At 40.7% G+C, this 19394-nt stretch overlaps 1 protein-coding gene across 1 annotated transcript in view; it reads left to right on the top strand.

Moving 5' to 3' along the window:
• The window catches only part of ELAPOR1 (endosome-lysosome associated apoptosis and autophagy regulator 1), a 102530-nt gene that overhangs the window by 36531 nt on the left and 46605 nt on the right, over positions 1 to 19394 (top strand). Inside the window, exons 3-7 of the mRNA XM_082245819.1 lie at positions 2490 to 2664; positions 9924 to 10071; positions 14649 to 14729; positions 18964 to 19069; positions 19147 to 19296. Coding sequence (XP_082101945.1) covers positions 2490 to 2664; positions 9924 to 10071; positions 14649 to 14729; positions 18964 to 19069; positions 19147 to 19296 — 660 coding nt within the window. The remainder of the gene's footprint in view (positions 1 to 2489; positions 2665 to 9923; positions 10072 to 14648; positions 14730 to 18963; positions 19070 to 19146; positions 19297 to 19394) is intronic.

Consider the following 19394-nt stretch of genomic DNA (forward strand, 5'->3'; position numbering starts at 1 on the left):
CCTTACATAATTGATAGGGGGTGCAAATAAGCATGACTTCAGTCTTGTCCGTTTAATTGAAGGAAATTGTGGGCCATCCAAGTTTTTTTTTTCATCCCGATTACAGTTAGGAGAGAAGCAGCCAAAGCAGAATCCGGTTTAGTGGTGATGTATATCTGAGTGTCATCAGCATAGAAGTGATAAGTGAGACCATGTGATCTAAGAAGTTGGCCAAGTGTAAACATGTAAATGCTAAAAAGTAAGGGACCAAAGCCCATAAAGACGATGCCAATAACAGAAGAAATCCAATAATATGGATCTTCTGAGATCGCAGAAAGGAAGCAGGTTACTTTCAACATTTCTATTGTTCCGGATCCTTGAATCTGTAATCAAGGTACTAATTAAATTGTAGCACGGAAATCAGGAGCTCTACATGAGAACTACATGTGATGTACTTTCAGTACTGCCATTAGGGAGGGACAGCCCATACAGGTATAGGGGGCCCGGAGCCGAGCCAACGATTTGCTGAATATTTTGGGATGTCTCTTTGCTGCAATGGGCCAACACTTGTGCAACACACTGCTGAATATATGAGGATGCAAGCACTGATGACTTAGAATACACTTTTAATTTTCATACATTAGTATGAACAAGTATAACTAAAGTAAAAACTAAAATTTTTATTTATAAATTTTAGTTTTGGATAAAGTGGAAAGGGATTAGAACCCCTGTTTATTTATTTATTTTTTGCTGTCTGTGCCCTCCGTTAAGTTTGCTATGGGACAGAAGGGTAATCTCCACAATAGGACACAGAGGGTGATAAAAAATCTGACAGGGGTTATGACCCTCCCTTACTGTATCCGTACTGTAAATGAAAAAAAAAAAGTTTTGACTATAGTTCTACTTTAAGTTGTAGGAGTGTTTAAAATAAAAGTGGGTGATGTGAAGGACTTGGTTGGATGGGCAGTGGGTGGATTTGGTGGGACAGTCAGTGGGCAGGCCCTGGGGAATGGGGAGGGTCAACCCCAGGGGAACCAGGCCTAAAGCTGCGTAAGGGATCCCAACATGGCTGATAGCTGCCCTGTGTACTTGGAATCCCTGATATCCCTGCCATAACTTGGACTGTTTTGTGTATAGCTGATTCTGTGGAGTAACTAGAGACTGCAGGATATGCTTAGTGTCCTGTTTTTATATGTGACCAAAAAATACTCCTAGGGGTTGTTTTACTAAAATTGGAGAGTGCAAATTCTGGTGCAGCTGTGAATGGTAGCCATCAGCTTCTAACTTCAGCTTGTTCAGTTTAGCTTTGACAAAAAAAACTAGAAGCTGATTGGTTTCTATGCAGAGGTGCACCAGATTTTGCGCACTCCAGTTTTAGCAAATCGGCCCCATATTGTCTGCCCGGTAGTTACATAAAGTGCATTGTGTGGAATATTTTCTGTTTTCTTATCTGATGAGCGCATATCAGTTTTTAACCATTCCCATCTAAGCAGAGGAATTATCGTTTATATCAGTGGTCCTCAACCCTGGTCCTCAGGGCCCACTAGCAGGCCAGGTTTGCAAGATAACTAAAATACATCCTAGGTGATATAATTTGCTGCTCAGTGATTGCATTACTCTAGTCTGCATCTCCCTAAGGTAATGCTTAAAATCTGGCCTGTTAGTGGGCCCTGAGGACCGGAGTTGAGGACCACTGGTTTTATATAATAGATTTATATGAGTCTATGCAGTCACTTGGTGATTATTAGAACTTGGGTTAAAAAGGGAAATGCTACATTACTGCATTAAAAAATGAAGACCAGACTGGAGATTTGCATGTGGATGGGGGCAGCTCACTCGCACATAGCCTTCAAAGCTGAACCCTGTCCCAGGAAATTTATGTTACTGGGCTGCACTAACTGTACAGCCCATCAAAATACTGTCCCGTCCAGGGATGGTGGTCAGAGGCCTACACTTCATAGGTTTCTTGGCTCTATATGGTCAACCCCCTCTCCCCCGGGAGTACTCACACACTTAGTCCAAGCACAATTTCCAGGACCCATGGCCAGGTTTTTCACATTGAAACACTCTTCTTCTCTCACCTTCAAGGCATGGCTTTGGAAATAGGCACTTCGCAGACACGGAGGTCAGACCTAGCAATAAACTTCTTTACTGTTTTGCAGCAGTATTTAATACTATTACTAATTATTATTTCATCTGACTCTTCCTAGTCTCCCCAGTCAGACCACTAGCTTACTGTTTTTCTCCCCCAGGTAGGGAGAACCAAAGGAAAAACCAACTCCTACCTACTGACACTTGTAAAGATCCGCTCTATTCTTAAGTGAGAATTGTCTTTATTCTCGTGTGGTTCAGTGTGGGGGACCCCTTCACAGCTCCTCCCCCAGATGTTAAAATATCCCTATGAATGTAAATTTTTACATATTATATATATACGCATACGCTATGTGCTCAATATAGCTTATTTTAATTTAACTGCCATTTACAAATTAAACTGTTCCTTTGTGACCTAGCTTTCTCCTGCTCTGCTGGGCAATACCTGGATATGGCATTACAAGAATGTACACCCTGTACAAAGGGAACATACTCTCTGGGTACTGGTGTGCGTTTTGATGAGTGGACAGAACTTCCACCTGGTTTCTACAGCGTTTCCACCACTGTATTTGGATCAACTGGCAATTGCACTACGTGAGTAATAACTAAAAGTCACAGCTATTGTTGTATTTTTCCCTTGTTCGTTTTTCCACATATTCGTCCTGCTCATTGTCCAGTTTTGTCCTTTTCTAAACCCCATCAGAAGGTAGTGGTAGATAGTTGCTGGATTTACAAGAGCAAAAAAGGGTAAGCTTGAATTTGTTTTGTTGTTTAAGATGGAGCAACTCTTTCCTACAATTCCATGTAATTCCATTTATGATCCAGTGTAAGAAAAGTGTCAATAATGAAATGTCTTACTGTCCATATTAGTCAGTATATTTATTTTTCACCTGCATTGCAGAAATCATAAATAAAATGCCCCATTCAATTTTTCCTTGCCCCTTACAGTAGATGTTCATGTATGAAAAAGAGTGTTTCTTTCTGCCAGTAGCAGAAACAGTTTCCAATTGTCTTTTTTGAAGGGAAGAGTTAAATATGTAGAACAAAGAATTTTGTATTCTTTTTTTTGTATTCTTAGTATACTTTTCATACATAAACCTCCTAGACGTTTAGACCAGAGAATGAACCATAATTCAAGAGATTGCAGTTTTTAGACTGCCACTATTCTGGAGACTATAAAACTCTGTAAGAAGCATTAAATGAGCCAGAAGTGAGCCTTTACATACTGTACAAATTTTTCATCAGTTGGGTAAAAAGAAAATGCAGTAAAGTAGTTGAAGGAAAATGCAAAATCGCAGGAAGACCTATTTATTATTCATGTATTGCTTTGATTTGCTAAACATGTTGAATGTGTTTGCTTGCTTTATCATACATACAGTGCCATAATGTGGAGATGAAAACCATGCCTCAAAGTGCCAACACCCAGTTTGCAAATTGTTTTTAAAATGTTATGTATAGCCATATAATCACTTAAACAGGTGTCACCATCATTGGTAGGATAACCCTCTACCCCTTTTTCTAGTGACCGCTATCAATCACTTAGTGTCTCACCATTTGACTGGTGTTCCACAACTAAAAAAAGTTTATGGCTTTAGATGCGCTTAATTTTCTGCGTGTTACTGAGGGCTAGTTTGTGATCATTTTGCAAAGTCAACAGAATTGCACATACCCTAAATGTTTTTATCTGTAGCCAAGTCAGCATTTGAACAATGGTAACTTTTCGACTTATTCAACTTTTATGATATATGTTGGTTTTTTATACTTTTCGGTCCATGGTTGTATTTGTTTTTTTGAAAAATGTAATTTTTTTTATATTTTTATTCAGAAATGATATTCTCTACCTGTGTAGTATTTCCTGTAGAAAGTAATATACCCCGTTTGTCCATTTACACTTTTCTGCAGTAAAATGTATCTAGTAGTCACTTTCAGAGACACTCAACTAGACTTGTTCTTTAATGTTGAAAATGTAGATGCTATTGTCCAGGAACAGGATGAGAGGTGTAAAAATTCCCTAGCATAAAGAGTCATGTTCACATCAATCTAGAACAACGATCACGCGAGTGGGCCATGGCGCTGAGTGGCCGCATATTTGCATGTAAAATTGCAAAACCAGCTGTGCCAAAATCACGCACCCTGCGCACTCCCGACACAGTTACCGGTGGCTAATTTAAAGCTCCCGATCACTGCTTATGTGTGGGTTTGATGCATTGTACTAGGCTGGAATCTAACACTGTATTAACTGTACATGGGGAACCATACTGTATATAAAATGTTCCACGTGTTGCAGGAGGAATTTTCATCTACCCAAGCAAAAAACGTCTAATATTTACAAATTACACATGCACTTATGGTACATTTCAGTCATGCCCTGGCCCTCTACCCCTTTGAAAGACAAAATAGCTGATATCTCAGATAGAAAAATAAGGTTATATCTAGACCACTGTTCCTGATCTTTGCTGACAGTATTAGGACAGGAGATGTACCAGGGGATTGGAGGAAGGCTAACGTGATTCCGATATTCAAAAAGGGCCAGAGGCATATCCCGGGAAATTATAGGCCTGTCAGTTTTGACATCAATAGTATGTAAACTTCTGGAGGGGATGATAAGGGACTATATCGTAGAGTATGCTAAAGACAACAACATCATCAGCAGTAATCAGCACGGGTTTACAAATGGGCGTTCTTGTCAAACCAATCTCTTAACATTCTATGAGGAGGTGAGCTGTGAGCTAGATAGGGGCAGACCAGTGGATGTGGTGTACTTGGATTTCGCTAAGGCGTTTGATACAGTTCCCCACAAGCGCTTAATTTATAAAATAAGGTCTGCAGGTATCGACAGCAGGGTTTGCTCTTGGATACAAAACTGGCTAAAAGGCAGTGTCCAAAGGGTGGTAATAAACAGCGCTTATTCAGACTGGTCTGAGGTAGTAAGCGGGGGGGCCCCAGGGCTCAGTCCTGGGACCAACCTTGTTCAATTTATTCATAAACAGCATTGAGGACGGGATCAGTAGTTCGTTATCAGTTTTTGCAGATGACACAAAATTGGCCAGGGCAATAACTACACAGCATGAAGCAGATATCCTACAGAATGACCTGGACAAAATAACGGAGTGGGCAACGACTTGGCAAATGAGGTTTAACGTGGAGAAGTGTAAGGTTTTGCACTTGGGGACTAAAAACATAAAAACACCTTCCCTTGGGGGAATCAAAAATGGAGAAAGATCTGGGAGTCTTGGTTGATGATAGATTAGGTTGATGATAGATTAGGCAACAGCATGCAATGTCAAGCGGCAGCTGCCAAAGCCCGCAGAATATTAGCATGCATAAAGAAAGGGATGTATTCCAGAGGCAAGTCTATAATCCTTCCACTTTATAAAACTCTGGTCCGACCGCATCTGGAGTATTCTGTCCAGTTCTGGTCGCCAGTCCTCAGGAGAGATGTGTTGGAGCTGGAGAGAGTCCAGAGAAGGGCAACTAAACTGATTAGGGGGTTGGAGGACCTTAACTATGAAGAGCGGCTGCAATCGCTCAATTTATTCTCCCTGGAGAAGAGACGTCTGAGGGGGGACATGATAGCAATTTATAAATATCTTAATGGGGATCTCAGCATAGAAAAAAAACTGTTCATTCAAAGGAATTGCATGAGGACTCAAGGACATACAATGCGATTAGAGGAGAAGCGTTTTAACCTCAGGCAACGAGGAGGGTTCTTTACTGTTAGGGCTACAAGATTGTGGAATTCTCTACCACAAGAGGTGGTTTCTGCGGGTAGTATGGTGGCTTTCAAAAGACTCTTAGACTTACATCTCAAGGATCAGGACATTAAGAGCTATGTGAGATGATTACAGCCATGCACACCTACACAGGTTGAACTGGATGGACTGTTGTCTTTATTCAACCTCACCTACTATGTAACTATGTAAAAATACTTATTTCTTATATTTATAAGGCTTTACTCAAGCACTCAACCCGAAACCCTGTTTTGCCTGGCGGCGGGATAGGTAGATGATATTGGGAGTGTATCAGAAGTGACCTGAGACAGAGCCCTGGAAAATATTCCCATAGTGTCACTATCACCTACACCAGGTGATAGGTGGCAGACTGGTCCAGATCTGGATCTAGTCAATGTACTATCCTGACCACTGCAGTTCCACCATTTAGGAGCCATTCTGCTTGGCAGCCGTCACAGCTACTGCTGTCATTCTTAAAGATCAAACAGTGGGAGGAGGTGTTTGGGTGCTAGGATGCAAAGCGGTCCTAGCAACCAGTCACTAGCTTGCAGCTCCCTCCCTCAATCCAAACCTGCTATGCCTCCCACCCTCAACCCTATAAATGTAGGGTAAAACAGGAAGGGTGGGGGGTGATGTGAAGGGGGGAATGAGGACAGTATTGGGGGCGGGGGGGGCCAAGAAAAGTAATGTGAAAGGGGGATTTTGATCTGAATGATGTGAAGGGGGGAATGAGGACAGTATGGGGGGGGGGGGGCTGAGAACAGTTATGTGAAAGGGGGATTTTGATCTGAAGGGGAGGAAACTGTGATGTGAAGGGGTAGACTAAGGGTTGCTGATGTAAGAACAGAATTGTGATATGAGGCTTCAGATCTGTGTTTGTGCACACATTTCCAAGGTAGGGAATTACATTAATTTTAATGGGCTGCCCTACCCACGACAAACACAGGGAAACAAGTCCCGATCCCTTTTTTTTTTTTTCTTTGCAGCACCATGTGGTGTGGCATGTGCAAAAATGTGTGGGAATTCCATCAAGAATTAATGGCAACCCCACGCATCTGCTGAAGTGCAGCATGTTTCTTTGCGAGTCAGGAACGCATGCAATATTGTGCATGTATACCAGCCAAAGATAGAGGAGAGGGGGCTGTGATTTGAGTAATCGCACAAACGTGATTCGGACCTCTGCAGGAAGGATATTTTACTGATTGGATCTCCATTTATTTGAATTCAATACCCCTGATCTACACAATGATTGATGTTGACTATTTACAGTATCTCTCAAAAGATTTGTTCACCAACTATAGTCTGCCTGCATTGCATAGAGAAGCACAGAGACCCTGAGATAACATCACTGGGTCTAAAATAAGGCATGTAATAAAAAACCTAATGGTTTTATTTAAAATTTAGCATGTTGATAAAGATGGAAGGGAGAAACCAGGAAAGACAATATACAGTATCTCACAAAAGTGAGTACACCCCTCACATTATTATATCTTTTCATGGCCATTTTCCCTCCCCTTTGTCATGTGACTCGTCGTGGGACTGGGGAGCAGGTGTGTTAAATTTGATATTGCTCGCACTCTCTCATACTGGTCACTGGAAGTTTAACATAGCACTTGATGGCAAAGAACTCGAAGGATCTGGAAAAAAAAATTGTCCCTCTACATAAAGATGGCCTAGGCTATGAAAAGATTGCCAAGATCCTGAATCTGAGCTGCAGCACGGTGGCCAAGACCATACAGCGGTTTAACAGGACAGGTTCCACTCAGAACAGGCCTCGCCATGGTCGACCAAAGAAGTTGAGTGCACATGCTCAGCGTATTATCCAGAGGTTGTCTTTGGAAATTAGACGTATGCGTGCTGCCAGCATTGCTGCAGTTGAAGGGGTGGGGGATAGCCTGTCAGTGCTCAGACCATATGCTGTGCTCAGACCATACGCTGCACACTGCATCAAATTGGTCTGCATGGCTGTTGTCCCAGAAGGAAGCCTCTTCTAAAGATGATGCACAAGAAAGCCGCAAACAGTTTGCTGAAGACAAGCAGACTAAGGACACGGATTACTGGAACCATGTCCTGTGGTCTGATGAAACCAAAATAAACCTGTTTTTGGTTCAGATGGTGTCAAGCATGTGTGGCGGTAACCAGGTGAGGGGTACAAAGACAAGTATGTCTTGCCTACAGTCAAGCATGGTGGTGGGAGTGTCATGGTCTGGGGCTGCATGAGTGCTGCCGAAACTGGGGAGCTACAGTTCATTGAGGGAACCATGAATGCCAACATGTACTGTGACATACTGTAGCAGAGCATGAAGATCCCCTTCCCTTCGGAGACTGGGCCGCAGGCCAGTATTCCTACATTATAATGACCCCAAACACACCTCCCAAGAAGACCACTGCCTTGCTAAAGAAGCTGAGGGTAAAGGTGGTGGACTGGCCAAGCATGTCTCCAGACCTAAACCCTATTGAGCATCTGTGGGGCATCCTCAAATAAAGGTGGAGGAGCGCAAAAAATCTCTAACATCCACCAGCTCCATGATTTCATCATGGAGGAGTGGAAGATGACTCTAGTGGCATCCTGTGAAGCTCTGGTGAACTCCATGCCCAAGAGGGTTAAGACATTGCTGGAAAATGATGGCCACACAAAATATTGAAGTTTTCACTTAGGGGTGTACTCACTTTTGTTTCCAATGATTTGGACATTTATGGCTGTGTGTTGAGTTATTTTGAGGGGACAGCAAATTTACACGGTTATACACGTTGTACGCTCCCTACTTTGCATTGTACCAAAGTGTCACATGAAAAGCTATAATAAAATATTTCCAAAAATGTGAGGAGTGTACTCACTTTTGTGAGATACTGTATAATACACAGACCTATTGTACACCCATCAAGCCATATTTGTGATGTGGCGGCGGGATACGGCAAAGTGTCAAGGCCTTTTAAAGCAGACTTTATGTATGATCTAGCGATGCCCCAATTCTTCATTACTAACAATTGGTTATAACCATCATATCGCCATAGAAACGGTTATATCTTCCTGGAGCGTTAGAAGAAGAGGCCTTCTCACCAGATGTCTTAGCGCCAATTCAGACTTCTCTTTCTTGCCTGTAAGAAAACTGCATTGAAATGGCTATCTTTACATCCACCTACTCGAAGTGGATACAGCAAGTTAATAATACACTTCCTAGGGAAAACGTAATCTTTTAAAATGGAGGCAGTTCCAATAAATTTAGTCAACTCTGGTATCCTTGATTGTCAGTACCGGGAACTGACCCCAATGTCATTAGTGCTCCAGAGGCTGTGTTAGTGTAGTCTGGGCGGCACCCCTTACTGTCCACTTTAAGTTTGTGCATTACTATATTCCTGGGAGCTCACACGGCAATTGTACAATAACTTGTAATGCTTAGTAATTCACTTCCCTTCTGTGAAGCTACATTCACTGAATAGTAAAAAGCACACAAGGTTTATGTGTTGTTTTTTTTTATATAAAGCTTGTTAACCCAGTGATAATGTATAAGATGACTTTGCATGTAAAGAGTACTGTACAAATATATTCTGATGGCTAATCGCGATAGAAGATGACTACCAGTATAACTGCATTCCAGCTGTGCTTGCTTTCCGTCTGTATTTCTTCAGAACTTATCATTTCATTGGTAAATGTGTTAACAAGAGGTCATACGAATTCTTGTTTGATTTTGCGTTGTTAATTTTCATTTGATTTATTTTTAATGTACAAGAAAAATGCAAATAAAACCTTATTTTCCCCAAAAAATAAAGTTTTGTGTGTTTTAAGATTTTGTTAGTATATCTACACTATGGAAGATCTTCGTTCTAGTATGGTCCTCCCTGTGCTTTACAAAACCTATGAACTTTAAAAATGCAATACTGAGACCATTGCTTCCTATAGGTAGGCTGCTGTTGAAGGAATTCTGTATTTTTTGTACTTGTTAATTTGCCCTCTCATTGTACAACACTCTTGCTGACTGTGTGGTAGCTGTTGCCATTTTTTTCTTCAATTTTTAATGTTGTCTTGATGTTGGGAAACATTTATTTCCTTAGTACTCTTCATATATGTCCCTTTGCTTTTCATTTCTCATTTTGTGCATTTTTTTTTTTTTTTTGGTCAAGGTCGCAGTGGGAAGCCCGTGGTGAATATGTAGCATCAAATACTGATGAATGCTCGGCCACTTTAATGTATTCAATCAACCTGAAACAGGAAGGAACCCTCACCTTTGAATATTTATATCCAGACACTAGTATTGCATTTGAGTTCTTTGTGAGTATGCACCCCATGCAAAAAGGCATGCACAACAAGAAACATAGTCATTTCAATGTAGTCAGCTTGAAATTCTGTTTCTATGAAGGACCTTGTTGGATACCACAAGCCGTTTTTATGCAAAACTTTAGAGAAAAAGTTACACAACAACAAAATTCTGTTTATTGTGCCTAAACCCAGGACCCTGCATTCACTATATCTGGTCTCCCACATAACATGGAAATGCAATTTATTTTTGTAAATATAAACTGTTAAATACCTTTTCTCTTAAGCAGTATATAGCAGCCTTGTGACTTCTATCAGTATCTGGGTAAAGCTTGTAGGAGGAGTTTTCATATTGCACTGGCTGTCCAATCAGAATGTAGGATCCCTGACCCTCTGTCTAGACAGTGCTGATTGGCCCTGTGCTGATCACATGCACTTTCCCAAGAAAAAAAAAACACTCTAGCAATACACACCAAACTGAGCATGTGCCTGACTCCAGTAACTGTCAAATCTGGCCTTGTTATGGGGATAATGCAAAAAAAGGAGGATCTGTGCATACAGGATCAAACAGCCTTTTTAACCAATGCAGAGGATTAACCCCTTAGGTTCCACAGTTAGTATAACAAGCATGCTTTACTGCATATAGACTGATTTTACTCTTGTGGGTTTAGTAACACTTTAACCACTTAAGCCCCAGCCCTATTTCGGACACTTTTTTTGTTTACAAGTTAAAACCAGTATTTTTTCCTAAAAAACTACTTAGAACCCCCAAACATTATATATATTTTTTTAGCAAAGACTCTGGAGAATAAAATGTTGGTCATCGCAATATTTTTTTGTCACGCAGTATTTGCGCAGCGGTCTTTAAAACGCAATTTATTTGGAAAAATGTTGAAAAATCACATTTCACTGCATTTAAAAAATACTAAACAGTAAACTTAGCCCATTTTTTTTGTATATTGTGAAAGATGAGGTCACGCCGAGTAGATAGATACCCAACATGTTATGGTTTAAAATTGCGCCCCCCCCCATGGGATGGCGACAAACTACGGTCAATAGAGATCTCAATAGGCGACGCTTTAAATTTTTTTTAACAGTTACCAGTTTAGAGTTGGAGTGTAGCTCTTTTTTTTTTAATTATTGCCCACGCTCTGGCGATCACAGGATACCTCACATGTGTGGTTAGAACAGCGATTTCATTCGCGGCTCGACTTCCGTATACGTTTTTTTTTTTTTTGTGTGCGAGCTTACGGTGACGGGGGCGGCTAAAATGTTTTTTTTTTCCTATTTATTATATATATTTTAACTTTTATTACAGGTTTTAAAAAAAATAAAAATCTGATCACTTTTATTGCTCTCACAAGCAATGTAAACATCCCTTGTGACACCAATATGCAGTGTCAGGTACTCTTTTTGGCGGGATCGAGGGTCTAAAAGACCCTAGACCCCTCCACTACACTTCCATGTATGCAAAACGCCGAAAACAGTGTTTTTGCATACAGCCATTTTTAAAATTTGCCGCCTTTTGCAAGACAGTAACCCGGAAGTGACGTCATGGACGCCGCCTCTGGGTTACGTCATCGGAGACCCGATCAAAGCCGTTTCCGGCTTTCCGGTGCTCGGGGCTCCCGGTGGGACAAGAGCCCCGAGCAAAGTCACAGAAGGCGGCGGGAGAGGGGGGGGGACGTCCCCTCCCGTTCACCCGGGTAACGATCGAGCGGCTCCCGAGCCGCATCGGTCGTTACTGACGGAAAGCCGACCGTCGGCTCTAAACCACGGTACCGGGATGGTGTCTCTAGCTAGAGGCATCATCCCGGTATACTACCGCAAAGTTTGCCAACGTAGGGCTACGTCACTTTGCGGTAAGTGGTTAAAGACACAGCCGTCTTTGTTTTTTAAGAAAACCTACATTGGAATCTATTTAGAAAATAGCATTGCTTTGCTGCATTTCTCAGCTGAACTTGCCCATTATTTTCCAGATACTGTAGTTCTATAGTGGCGAGCTACAAACTAGAAAGCTAGAAAATCCTGAAGTGTCCTTTCGAAAGCTTCTGAATCAAAGTGGTGGACTTTTAGAAAAAGAAACGGCACAAACCTTTTAAAATTTATGCGAGAGATATTTTGAAGTAAATTTTGTGCCGTTTTTTAAAAGGCCATACTAATCCTGTCATTCTCAAATTCCAATTTTAAATTTGTAAAAATAGGAGCATTAAAATATTGGAAAAGCTGTTAAAAGTGATGAAATAATGAATAAAAATTGGTAAGCAATCCCCTCGGACATAAATAAAACTTAAGCCCCGTACACACGTACCGATTGTCGGCCGAACGATCGGCCGTCTTTTGTCCAGTGCTGTCCTGTTGGTTGAAAAGTGCTCAAGACTGCACACGAATTTTGTCGGCCAACCACAACCGACTTCAGAAGTGATGTCATGTGATGGTTCACTTTCCGTGTGTTTTTTCTTCTCTGAGCATGCCCAGTCTTGCTCATCTGCTTTTTGTCGGCCGAAATCTGTACTGACTGACGAACAATCGGCCGTTCTTTGTTGGCCTACAAAAATGTTATAGCCTGCACACCAGATTTTGTTCGGCCGAAAAGTCGCAGTCGGTTGTCGGAAGCATCATACTAACAAGCCTACAATCGGCCGATCGGACGTTGGCCGAATATTTACGCCCGACAATCGGTACGTGTGTACGGGCCTTTACTGTGAAATGAAGAAACCTTAACCTACATAAGATAAAGTAGCCACTTTGAACCTTTAAAAATGGGTTCCAATGTTATTGTTCAAAGTAACATTCTTGAAATCCTTTCTTAGGTGGTCATGATGGGGGGGAAAAAAAAAATCCACAGTTCTCCATGAGTAAATGTGTCCATGCGGGAATTTTAGCAGGGATCTGTCGCACCTTCCCTCCCCCTCACCCCAAACCCCTGCCAAAAGTTGAATGTCTTTTAAAAATAGAAACTGCAGTAAATCAGCTACAGCCCTCTTAAATTATGACATTTCTATCTTTCCTCTCCTGCCTGACTGTCAGTGGCCTATCCCTTTCTTTTGAATAAAGTTTGACAGCAGACCAAAATCCCATGAAGATGTTACTCATGAAGGGCTACATGGAAATGTAGTACACCTAGGAATGATCACTCCTCCAGACTGACACCTGTATCCTAGCAATTCACCTGCGCTTTTCTGTGGCAGCTGATAGATTACCTCCACTGCCGGTCAACATTTATCGCCTATGCAGCCTCCCACAAGATGTTTTGCAATTTGCATAACTCCTTTTAGGAGCCAGCCCACTGCTTGCATCAGGGCTGAGGAGTTTAGAGATTAGTTCTGAGGCTGGGTGCTTTGACATTTTTGATTAAGTTACTGTATAGCACTCTGCTGATCCCTCCCACTTGCCACACATTGCTTGGATTAAATGCACATGATGATGATGTCTCTGGGTCTAAAATAAGGTATTTGTTGAAAATGGCAAAGGGGGTAAATGGCAAAGCTGAGGGAACAGAGAAGGGAAAATATATTCAGATTAAACTTCAGCGTTAAATTAAACTTCATACAAAGGAAAGAGATACACTGCTCTAGGTAATGAGAAGCTTGATGACCAACAGCGGTGTTCGCCTCCGTGGACAGTCAATAATGAAAAGAAATGGCTGCACTCAGATGTGGTCAAAATCCAGGTTTATTGGACATCCCAAAGTGACAAAAAAGTGGCAAGGTAGACTCATTTCACACACTAAGATGTGTGCTTAATCATTGTAGTATCATCGTTATCATTGTAACATCACAGTAATGATTAGGCACACATCTTAGTGTGTGAAACGCATCTACCTTGCCACTTTTTTTGCCACATTGGGATGTCCAATAAACCTGGATTTTGACCACAACTAAGTGCAGCCATTTCTTTTCATTATTAAATTAAACTTCACTTGATGTTACATGTAGAAAAAGAACATTTTTAAATTCTAACATTGCTATACACCTCCTAGTGTAGTAAAAATATAAATAAAAAGCTGGATATCCCTGCTGGACCTTATAGAGGGTCAGAAACTACCCCCTTTGATCCTTCTCAATTTGAAGAAAGTTCTCCCAGAAACCATGTCTCTGCTTTTTTTTCTTTACCACAGGTCTGCTATAGTTAAAACAATCTATACGTCCTGTGATAGAAGACCTGTTCCTACAAACATTGTGTTCTAAGGGAAGTTATGTCAGTGAAGGCAATAGATTATAAAATCCATGGCAACAGGTGCATCAAAATGTACTGCATTGCATTTACAGAATATGACATAGTATAACAAAACACACACATATACACTTCCAAGCTCATGGAGTATGATGTCGCTTCCCTGAATTGTGAATGATGGGAGTTTCCTTTTATTTATTTAATGGGCATGTACAGCAGATGGACGCCTCATGTGATATGGTAAGAGCTACAACTTCCTAACTTCCAAATGTAGTCTAGGGAGAAGTAAGTAAAATGTCAGTTGTTATATAATATACTGTTCTTGAAACTCCACAGCACCATTTTATATGTTTGTTTTACAGGACAGATTATAGTTCTTTCAAATATTTTAGTAATTGTTCATTTTGTGTTTTTAGGTTCATAATGATCAATGTCAACCCAGAGAAGAGGATTCTGGATGGATGAGGACCACTGAGAAAGGCTGGAATGTTCACCTAGTAAATCCTCTACTATACGTTTTGCCTCTATAGATTATATAAATAACTAAATTGAAATTCCATCATTGTAATCTAGACCAATATTTCTAAAGGAGTCAAGCAAGTTTTCAAGTTTTGCATCATCAGAGAAAGTGTGACTTGACCAAATGTAGACATGTGCATAGCAGTAATAGAATATTGTACTGTGATAACCATCAATTATTGCAAAAATGTGGACTATAGATGATACCCTTTACTGAATAGTTTTTAAAGATTTGCTTTTGTGGCCTGGCTAGAAATAAAAGATGCAAGCCTTTACCATTCAGAAATGTATAGAGCCTGATGAAGGGATCTAATGTATTCCAAAAACTTGTAGCTTAATAACGTAAGTAGGCCAATAAAGAGTATCACATAAATTCTATGCTTTCAGACATATGCATAGAATTGGGCCCTTTAGATATATGTGGCCTAGACATTTAAAACGAAATTGTTCCAAAGGCCAAAAAATATATAGCCTCCCCTAGTGAATCCCCAGGTACACAAAAAGCAATGCCTGCAACATTTGTTGTTTAGATTTGTATTACAGGAAAAGAAAGTTATTTCAACCAATGCAATATTGCACAGGCATTATGCACATGCCTAAAACTATTCCCAAAGTTATTTATATGCAGGAAAAATCTATATTGTGGAATGCATACTGAGCACGGGGTATATTTTTTTTGAGTCCTTGGCCCTTTGGTAGTAGATTCTCATTTTGGAAATTGCGGAGAAAGCCCTTTGGAGAATTAAGTACATTTTTTGTCTTTCAGAGCCAAAATTGTGGTAAATGTGGGGTTGATTTACTGAAGACAAATGGTCTGTTTACTTTGCAAGGACATTTTCCATTCGCTTAGCTTGTGGTGGAAATTACTGTGGGGGGAAAAAAAAAACCCCAATCGCATGTAATGAAAATTTTTAAAAGTATATTTTTGTTTGCACATGTATTGCTGTTGGATGTTATCAGAGCTTCACCTCATTAACTAAGCTAAGGTAAAATTCCTCAAAGTTAACATCTTACCGGTAATTGTCTGTTGTAAATCAACCTCATTCTTTCTACCAGGGCAACAAACCACATAAGACACTCAACAGCCGATCAAACCTTGGCTCCACTACAACCCAAAAAAAAAATGAAACCATATAATAATGCATTAAACTAATTCAACGTTCTAGTTAAAAGTTTACACACCATATGTCTCTGAGGGTTCATATCTGTTGTTACCCTTGGCACTTACTTGAGGCTGAGCAAATCAAACCAATGGGTTTGTTTAGTTTATCCTATTAGAGCAAATGAGCTGTGCATATGTGGTTGGCTCTGAAAATTTTGTACCAAAAACTATTGCAACGTTAAGCGTTAAAATGTTCATAAATCTGAAAATGAACAGTTCTTTCGCTGATGTGTCACATTCAAATGTGAATATCCCTTGAGCATCCAGTGAACTTATTGCTGATGTACAGTATCACACAAAAGTGAGTACACCCCTCACATGTTTTAAAATTATTTTATTATATCTTTTTATGTGACAACACTGAAGAAATTACGCTTTGCTACAATGTAAAGTAGTGAGTGTACAGCTTGTATTGGTGTAAATTTGCTGCCCCCTCAAAATAACTCAACACTCAGCCATTAATGTCTAAACTACTGGCAACAAAAGTGAGTGCACTCCGAAAGTAAAATGTCCAAATTGGGCCCAAAGTGTCAATATTTTGTGTGGCCACCATTATTTTCCAGCACTGCCTTAACCCTCTTGGGCATGGAGTTCACCAGAGCTTCACAGCTTACCACTGGAGCCTTCTTCCACTCCTGCATGACAACATCACGGAGCTGGTGGATGTTAGAGACCTTTAGCTCCACCACCTTCCATTTGAGGATGCCCCACAGATGCTCAATAGGGTTTAGGTCTGGAGACATGCTTGGCCAGTCCCTCACCTTTACCTTCAGCTTCTTTAGCAAGGCAGTGGTTGTCTCAGAGCTGTGTTTGGGGTCCTGGAGCAACAATTCTTTTTTTAGATCCTCAGAGAGCTCTTTGACATGAGGTGCCATATTGAACTTCCAGTGACCAGTATGAGAGAATGAGAGCGATAACACCAAATTTAACACATCTGCTCCCCATTCACACCTGAGACCTTGTAACACCAACGAGTCACATGAAACTACGGAGGGTTAACGGGACCCAATTTGGAAATTTTCGCTTGGGGATGTACTCAATTTTGTTGCCAGGCATTAATGGCTGTGTGTTGAGTTATTTTGAGGGGACAGCAAATATACACTGTTATACAAGCTGTACACTCACTACTATACAGTGTAGCAAAGTGTCATTTCTTCAGTGTTGTCACATGAAAAGATATATCAAAATATTTACAAAAATGTGAGGGGTGTACTCACTTTTCTGAGATACTGGTATATTATTTGAACCTTCACCATGCATAGAAACCTCCACCTTTATAGAAAGATTGCAGGCTTACTACAACACAATGCTGTCTAAGGTTAGAATGGAAAAATACGATCGTTATGATCCATCTCACTCTCTTCCTCCCTCCCCCAGCAAAAGGTGACACCCAATACAAAGAAATAACTCCTAGTGTAGTACTGTATTTAATGGTGATCCACAGTGCATGAACAAGTTAAAGTAGTAGTTTTTTTTTTTTTTTTAAACCCTGCAAGACAATGACCTAATGTGCCAGTATGCATTAGAATGAAGCCCTCCAGTGGCACGCTGTCACCACTGAGAGGGCTCCCGTTTTCAGCCGGGTTTGCCATCCCTTCAGAGCGCATGCGCCAGTGACAAAACCGGCTGTATGCAGTGTGAATATCTCCTAAACTGTGCAAGTTTAGGAGATCTTCACTGTACCTACAGGTACGCCTTTATGATAGGCTTACCTTTAGGTACAACTGCAAAAAAAGAGCTTGCTTCTACTTTAGATAAACAACCATAAAAGCCAAATAAAGGGTGCCGCTTAGTAAACTTAAGGTACCGCCATCCCAGCAAGAAGTGGCAGCAGGACCTCAAGCACTACTGCTCTGCTCAATGTCCTTTTGTGCAACTGCGCATCATTACTAGGCTCTATCATCTGTGTACAGCAGCCATAGTTATGTAGCCAACAATCAGAACTAAATGGCGTAATTTTTGGTATCCGTGGCATATTGTTATGGTCGAGACCAATCAATATAGATACCGAAGGAATATGACATCACTTCTAGTCTCTGCGCCATTTTGTTGTGGTCAAAAGACATACAAGCGACCGCCATTGTAATGTGGACCTGCTATAAAATTGACCAAATTTAAAAAAAAATACTTTCTGTATAAGCCACTTCGTAATGTGGCTCAAAATCAAATCCCAGGAAGATAAATCCTGTCCACAATATATCTCTAACATCTGATGAATATTTGAAATTGATCAGATAAACTTGCATTCCGAATAGGCTACATATAACAAATAAAAAACGTAAACTAAAATACCCATAGTATTGATAATATAAATATACTGGAAAGAGCTAAAAAAAAAGTACATGATCAGAAAGCTAAAAATCTATATATAAAGTTTTAAACATATTGCATATGCTATGTGCATGTTATGTACTATGTAAAATGATTATCCATAAGGCCGGTAACAAAATTTTAAGTTCTAACTAGTATTTATAAAACAGTTTATATCCCAGTCTATGTTAAGACCATATGAGGAATATGATTTTAATTCATATAACCACTTAATTTCCATCTAACAATTTTGTGCTGCTATCCAGACATAAGTTACTTAGATAAGACCCCCTTAGACACATACGGTTTACTATAAAGCAGGGGTGTCAAACTAAATTTCTTTGCGGGCCACATCAGCATTATGATTGCCCTCAAAGGGCCAGATGAATCTGTAAGATTAGATGTCCAGGGCACCCACCCCCTATTACATCAGATGTCAAGAACCCCCCCCACCATCAGAAGTCAAAGAGTTCCCCACCCTCCCTTACCCTTACCTTGCTGCTGCTGGGAAGAAGCTGGGGCATTGCTGGGAAGCAGAAAGTGCAGGGTCTAGAGAAGGACCAAAGGAGGGCTGGAACTCTCCTGCAGCTGCAGGAGAGGTGCGAGGGCCACATGAAATGGCCTGGAGGGCCGGATTTGGCCCGCGGGCCTTGTGTTTTGACACCTGTGCTATAAAGAATCAAGTGCAGTTTAGACAGCATTTTGGGCTTACTAATTACAAAAATGAATTGTATCTGCAGGTAAAACTTACTCAAGGAACCAATGTACTGTACTGGAAAACTACAGCCTTTTACTTTGGAGAGACCAGCCCTAAACCAGTGTTGTTGAGAAACATTTTCATCACAGGTATTTTTACACTGTATTACTTTTTTTCCTTTTTATTCTGGTAGTATAGGAAAAATATTGTGTATCTTTTTTCACAGGTGCTGCATATACATCAGAATGTTTCCCATGCAAGCCTGGAACATTTGCACCCAGTGATGGAGCACCATCCTGCCAGATTTGCCAAAGAAACACTTACTCAATACGTGGAGCTTCCTCCTGTATACCATGTGAAGCTGATAAGTACTCTGGTGAGTTGAGATTTGGCTTCTTGCCAAAGGATTTGCATTTTTACTCTGTAGGGCCTGACCTCCACTGCAGCAGCAACACAACTTGGTCAGAAACACTA

The sequence above is a fragment of the Pelophylax lessonae genome (genome assembly GCF_965119305.1).
Source record: "Pelophylax lessonae genome assembly, chromosome: 2".
Lineage (NCBI taxonomy): Eukaryota > Metazoa > Chordata > Amphibia > Anura > Ranidae > Pelophylax > Pelophylax lessonae.